Source organism: Bos indicus x Bos taurus, chromosome 18 (assembly GCF_003369695.1).
Source record: "Bos indicus x Bos taurus breed Angus x Brahman F1 hybrid chromosome 18, Bos_hybrid_MaternalHap_v2.0, whole genome shotgun sequence".
NCBI classification, from domain to species: Eukaryota; Metazoa; Chordata; class Mammalia; order Artiodactyla; family Bovidae; genus Bos; species Bos indicus x Bos taurus.
Window position 1 is genome coordinate 15,713,976 of NC_040093.1, and position 7,091 is coordinate 15,721,066.

Sequence of the window (7,091 nt, forward strand, 5' to 3'; positions counted from 1 at the left end):
TTGGCTGCACTAGTTCTTCATTTCTGTGCAGGCTGTCTGTAGTTGCAGCGAGCAGGGATCACTCTTCGTTGTGGTGTGCGGGCTTCTCATTGCAGAGCACAGGCTCTTGACGAGCGAGCGGGCTTCAGTAGTTGCAGCGCACAGGATCAGTGGTTGCAGCTCTCAGGCTCTAGAGCACTCAGGCTCAGTAGTTGTGGTGCTCTGGCTTACTGGCTCCTCAGCACATGGAATCTTCCCAGACCAGGGATCGAACCTGTGTCCCCTGCATTGGCAGGCAGATTCTTATCCACTGTACCACAAGGGAAGTCCCAGTACAATTAACTTCTAATAACAAAAAATAAGGATTCAGCTCCACCAGCATCTCTCACATGTTTATTACATGTCAGGCACTGTGCTAAGTATTTTACATGGATAATTAACATTGAATTTTCATGAACCAATGAGGTGGCTATTTTTTTAATCCTCACATATTTTTATGTATTTATTTGGCTGCACCGGGTCTTAGCTGAAGCACACAAGATCTTTAGTGGCAGCATGTGGGATCCAGTTTCCAAACCAGGAATTAAACTCAGGCCCCCTGCACTGGGAGCATGGAGTCTCAGCCACTGGGCCACCAGGGAAGTCCCTCAGGTGCTTATTAAACCAACCTGATGTCACATTCCATGTTCCTACTCATGGCCTCCAACTTCCATTATTCAGGGGCTCGCATCGAACCTACTTTCTTCCTGAGCCGCACTGTCTCCAACGTCATCAGTTCCGTCGTCTTTGGAAGCCGCTTTGACTATGAGGACCAGCAGTTCCTGAAGTTGCTGCAAATGATCAACCAGAGTTTCATAGAAATGAGCACATCCTGGGCCCAGGTGCCCATCAGTCACCTCTCTGTCCACCCCTCAACCTCTGTTAACTAAGCCCCTGCCTTTTCCTCACTAACTCCTCCCCACAATCTTGGGAGGCAAGAATCAAGATGCCCTGGGTCTCCAAGAAGCAAATAGCCTCATGCAATTCTCAGACCCCGTGCTGGATGCTAAGCCCAGCTGTTGGATTCCAGATTCAGCCCAGGCTGGCCTCTGGTACCCATTGCTAACAAACATCCTTTGCTTATTCCCCACAGTTATATGACATGTATTCTGGAATCATGCAATATTTGCCAGGAAGACACAATCGCATCTACTACTTGATAGAGGAGCTCAAGGACTTCATTGCCTCCAAGGTCAAGATCAACGAAGCATCGCTTGACCCCCAGAACCCTCGGGACTTCATTGATTGCTTCCTCATCAAGATGCACCAGGTACCTCTTCCTGTGCCCCCAGTCCTTTCCTCTCATCTCCCCAATCCTTAGCACCTACAACTTTAGACTCATCTGTAAACATATTGATGACAGTATGTCAAGGGCCAAACATTGTTTCACCAGGTTGGCTTTTATTTATAGATGAGATATAGAAACTGTTAAGGTATAAACTTTTACACTGTCAAACTTTGAAGCTAAAACTTCTAAGAACATAGAAACTTAAAATCGTGCACCTTTCTAATCCGATACACCAGAGACTTGCATATACAGCAAAGTAGAATGCATTTTTAGAGTCTTAGAATTTGCTGAGCTGAAACATTTAAAGTCTAAGCTTTGGAGTTTAAACTTTAAAATTAAAAGTTTAATGTCTTCCCAGCTTCCAATGCAGGGGGTGTGGTTTCTACCCCTGGTTGGGGAACTAAGATTCCATATGCCACGTGGTGTGGCTAAGAAATCGATTTTCACCTTTTTCTAAAGTGTACATGGAACCTTCTCCAGGATAGATCACATCCTGGGCCATAAATCTAGCCTTGGTAAATTAAAAAAAATTGAAATCATTCCAAGCATCTTTTTTGACCACAATGCAGTAAGATTAGATCTCAATTACAGGAGAAAAACTATTAAAAATTCAAACATATGGAGGCTGAACAACACGCTGCTGAATAATCAACAAATCACAAAAGAAATCAAAATATGCATAGAAATGAATGAAAATGAAAACACAACAACCCAAAACCTATGGGACACTGTAAAAGCAGTGCTAAGGGGAAGGTTCATAGCAATACAGGCTTACCTCAAGAAACAAGAAAAAAGTCAAATAAATAACCTAAGTCTACATCTAAAGCAACTAGAAAAGGAAGAAATGAAGAACCCCAGGTTAGTAGAAGGAAAGAAATCATAAAAATTAGGGCAGAAATAAATGCAAAAGAAACAAAAGAGACCATAGCAAAAACCAACAAAGCTAAAAGCTGGTTCTTTGAGAAGTTAAATAAAATTGTCAAACCATTAGCCAGACTCATCAAGAAACAAAGGGAGAAAAATCAAATCAACAAAATTAGAAATGAAAATGGAGAGATCACAACAGACAGCACAGAAATACAAAGGATCATAAGAGACTACTATCAGCAATTATATGCTAATAAAATGGACAACTTGGAAGAAATGGACAAATTCTTAGAAAAGTACAACTTTCCAAAACTGAACCAGGAAGAAATGGAAAATCTTAACAGACACATCACAAGCACGGACATTGAAACTGTAATCAGAAATCTTTCAGCAAACAAAAGCCCAGGACCAGATGGCTTCAAGGATGAATTCTACCAAAAATATAGAGAAGAGCTAACACCTATCCCACTCAAACTCTTCCAGAAAATTGCAGAGGAAGGTAAACTTCCAAACTCATTCTATGAGGCCACCATCACCCTAATACAAAAACCTGACAAAGATGCTACAAAAAAAGAAAACTACAGGCCAATATCACTGATGAACATAGATGCAAAAATCCTTAACAAAATTCTAGCAAACAGAATCCAACAACATATTAAAAAGATCATACATCATGACCAAGTGGGTTTTATCCCAGGGATGCAAGGATTTTTCAATATCCGCAAATCAATCAATGTAATACACCACATTAACAAATTGAAAAATAAAAACCATATGATTATCTTAATAGATGCAGAGAAAGCCTTTGACAAAATTCAACATCCATTTATGATAAAAACCCTCCAGAAAGCAGGAATAGAAGGAACATGTTATGTTATGTTAAGTCGCTTCAGTCGTGTCTGACTCTGTGTGACCCCATAGACGGCAGCCCACCAGGCTCCACCGTCCCTGGGATTCTCCAGGCAAGAATACTGGAGTGGATTGCCATTTCCTTCTCCAATGCATGAAAGAGAAAAGTGAAAGTGAAGTCGCTCAGTCAAGTCCGACTCTTAGCGACCCTATGGACTGCAGCCCACCAGGCTCCTCCGTGCATGGATTTTCCAGGCAAGAGTACTGGAGTGGGGTGCCATTGCCTTCTGCATAGAAGGAACATACCTCAACATAATAAAAGCTATATATGACAAACCCACAGAAAACATTATCCTCAATGGTGAAAAACATTTTTTTTCAAAAATTTTTAAATAAAGTCTTAGAGATATGGCAATTTAGAAGCTTAGTAACTCTGCATCATGGATTCTTAGGATTTTATAAAGTTACAAATTTCTATTTTTCTACTGTAGAACCTCTGTACTCAGCAGGTTTTTTGTTTTTTGTTTTGGACAGATATTTGATTGAAATCTGACCTTTATTTATTTTTTATTCATTGGTTTGGCTGTGTTGGGTCTTAACTGCAGCATGTGCATGAGAGATCAGTAGCTCCAAGGCACTTGGGATCTTACTTCCCCGACCAGGGATCAAACCTGCAACCCCTGAACTGCAAGGCAGATGCCTCACCACTGGACCACCAGGGAAGTCCTTCAGCAGTTTGAAATCATGTACCCTAATGTCTTAGAACTTTCAAATCTGACAAGGCAATCTCCACTTCCCTCTCCCTCATTCTCCCCATTGTTCACTACATTCCAACTATCCTGACAGCTACACTGGCCTCCTCTTTGTCGTTCCTCACCAGACACACCTCTGGCTCAGGACCTTTGCTCTGACTATTTCCTCTCCCAGATACTCACCTGGGTCACCCATCTGTTGTGTTTTCACAAAGCCCTACCTTATACACAGGGAGAAAACGAGATGAAGGCAGAAGATGGTGAGTCTATTTATCATCTCTCTCATTTTCAGGATAAAAACAACCCCCACACAGAATTCAACCTCAAGAATTTGGTCCTGACAACCCTCAATCTCTTTTTCGCTGGCACTGAGACAGTGAGCTCTACACTCCGCTATGGATTGCTGCTCATGATGAAGCATCCTGAGGTGGAAGGTGAGTGTCCACCTGAGCCGCTTACCTGGCAGACCTCATTCCCCACAGGAAAGAAGACACCATCCTGAAACTTTAGAATCCCACAGCTTTCAACTCTTCACACTTTAGAACCTCAGGATGTGGAATCTTAGAATCTCCGGCTTGGAAAGTCATTTAATTTCATCTTCTGCTTGGTGCCTGTCATGGTGTCTTATCCAATACTTTGGCCACCTGATGCAAAGACCCTGATGCTGGGAAAGATAGAAGGCAAAAGGAGAAGGGGGCGGCAGAGGATGAGATGGTTATAGATAGCATCACTGACACAACGGACACAACTCTGAGCAAACTCTGGGAGATGGTGAAGGACAGGGAAGCCTGGCGTGTTATAGTCCATGAGGTCGCAAAGAATCAGACATGACTTAGTGACTGAATTACAACAAGATAGTTTCTTATGTGGTGAGTTATGAGAAACTTAGTAGCTTAAAGCCACAATAATCTATTACTTACAGTTCTGGACTTCAGAAGTTCAAATAGGCTTTCACTGGGTCAAACCAGGGTTGATCTGACTCCTTGCCTTTTCCAACCTTTAGAAATGTATTTCTTGCGTTCCTGGGCTCCATTTCCAAAGCCAGCAGTATTACATCTTCAAATCTCTCTTTATATCCATTGTCACATCTCCTTCTCTGACTCTGACCTTTCTGCCTCCTTCTTATACAAACACTTGTGGTTACTTTTAGAGCCAATATGGATTATTCAGAATAATCTCCCCATCTCAAAACCCTTAAGTTAATTATATCTGCCAGGAGTCCTTGGTCATGTAAGGTAACATCCCCAGGTTCCAGGGATTAGGAGGTAGTATCTTTGATGGCCACTATTTGGCCAACTGTAGTGGCAGGATCAAATAGAATCCATCCCCAGTAAACTGTAATCTGGTCTGGTTGGGTAACTCCAGTAATGAGAACTCATTTACTACCAAAGGAAAATTCCCAGTTTTGGCCCCTCTCCCTTCTAATGTGGCTTCCCCAGTGAATCAGCGGTAAAGAATCTGCCTGCAATGCAGGAGATGCGAGTTGGATCCCTGAGTCAGGAAGATCCCCTGGAGGAGGGAATGGCAGCCCACCTTAGTATTCTTGCCTGGAGAATCCCATGGACAGAGGAGCCTGGCAGACTATATATAGTCCACAGGGTCACAAAGAGTTGGACACAAGTGAGGACCTGAGCACACCTTCTAATGTAATTCAAAACAAACAGATTTCTCTTGTTACAGAAAATGGGAGAGACTAACATTTCCATTCAGACTCATCTAGTTTCTCCTTCATTGTCTGAGTTGTCTTTTACTAATCTAAATCATCCAATATCTAATGGACACCTCAATTACTTGCATACTGGACTACATGTGCAATTTACAACTGCATGGGCTTTATGCATTGCTGTTGTTGTTCAGTCACTAAGTCGTGTCTGACTCTTTGCTACCCCATGGACTGCAGCACACCAGGTTTCTCTGTCCTTCAGTATCTCCAGATATGTCTTTCCAGAGTTTGCTCAAACTCACCATTGAGTCAGTGATGCAATCCAACCATCTCATCCTCTGTTGCCCCCTTCTCCTGCCTTCAATCTTTCCCAGCATCAGGGTCTTTTCCAATGAATCGGCTCTTTGCATCAGGTGGCCAAAGTATCAGAGCTTCAGCTTCAGCATCAGTTCTTCCAGTGAATATGCAGGGTTGGTCTCCTTTAGGAATGACTGGTTTGATCTTCTTGCTGTCCAAGGGACTCTCAAGAGTCTTCAGCACCACAATTCAAAAGCATCAATTCTTTGGCACTAAGCCTTCTTTATGGTCCAATTCTCACATCCGTACATGACTACTGGAAAGAGTGTTTATCAGCCCCACCAATGTGTCAGGAATTAAGAATAAAGAGACAGTCCAAATACATATGGAGCTGAAGACACAAACCTATGACCCAATCCTGGCCTCCAGAAATACCTCCTGCATCTTTGTCTGCTGTGTGTTCTGGTTTTTTCCAGCCAAGATCCATGAAGAGATTGACCAGGTGATTGGACCACACCGGATCCCAAGTGTTGATGACCGGGCCAAAATGCCCTACACAGATGCCGTGATCCATGAGATCCAGAGACTCACAGATATCGTGCCCATGGGCGTCCCCCATAATGTCATCCGGGACACTCATTTCCGAGGCTACCTTCTGCCCAAGGTGGAGCTGCACCTCCGTTCTCATCCCTCCCTCCTCCTGTACCCCACTGTACCCCACTCCTCCTGGGTCCCTACCATTCTCCATACTCCAACGCTGATTTCTCCTAACTGAGCCCATCTTCACCCCAGGGCACCGACGTCTTTCCTCTTCTTGGCTCTGTCCTCAAAGACCCCAAGTACTTTCGCTACCCAGATGCCTTCTATCCACAACACTTCCTGGACGAGCAGGGCCACTTCAAGAAGAATGAAGCCTTTGTGCCTTTTTCCTCTGGTAGGTGTCTATGGTCTGAGTCCCCCATACCCCCACCAGCTCTGCAGAAACACGCTAGGTATGTCCCCCAATCATTGGTCTGTATTTGACATTCAGGTTTGAATGGGAAGCTGGGTGCTATTTCATAGACTCATACAATACTAGAATCCCAGAATTCCAGAATGATGGAATATCAGGACCATGGACTCTGATAATAAGAAAAGTAATTGCACTAAAGAGAGGCCAGCATACTTTTTGTAAGGGCCAAAATATAAAATATTTTAGGTTTTGCTGGTCTTTGTCTGAACTATGCAGCCTACACCATTGTGCTGTGAAAGCACCCACAGACATTCATAAACAATGATGCTGATACTGAGTCGTGTCCGACTCTGCAACCCCATGAGCTGTTGCCCACCAGGCTCATCTGTCTGTGGAATTTTCCAG

The 7,091-nt window shown here is 43.4% G+C and overlaps 1 protein-coding gene and 1 long non-coding RNA gene across 2 annotated transcripts; one reads left to right on the forward strand and one right to left on the reverse strand.

Moving 5' to 3' along the window:
• Positions 1–352: 352 nt before the first annotated feature.
• Positions 353–4,461, reverse strand: LOC113876482. The gene is made up of 2 exons (XR_003506516.1): positions 4,234–4,461; positions 353–809 (listed from the first exon to the last, which is right to left on the reverse strand). It is a non-coding gene; the product is annotated as an uncharacterized LOC113876482 (long non-coding RNA).
• Positions 4,462–5,998: 1,537 nt separating this feature from the next.
• LOC113876481 (cytochrome P450 2B9-like) lies at positions 5,999–6,718 on the forward strand. The gene has a single exon (XM_027515752.1). It carries the CDS (start codon positions 6,120–6,122, stop codon positions 6,507–6,509), a length of 390 nt encoding a protein of 129 aa, XP_027371553.1. The 5' UTR covers positions 5,999–6,119; the 3' UTR covers positions 6,510–6,718.
• Positions 6,719–7,091: the final 373 nt, after the last annotated feature.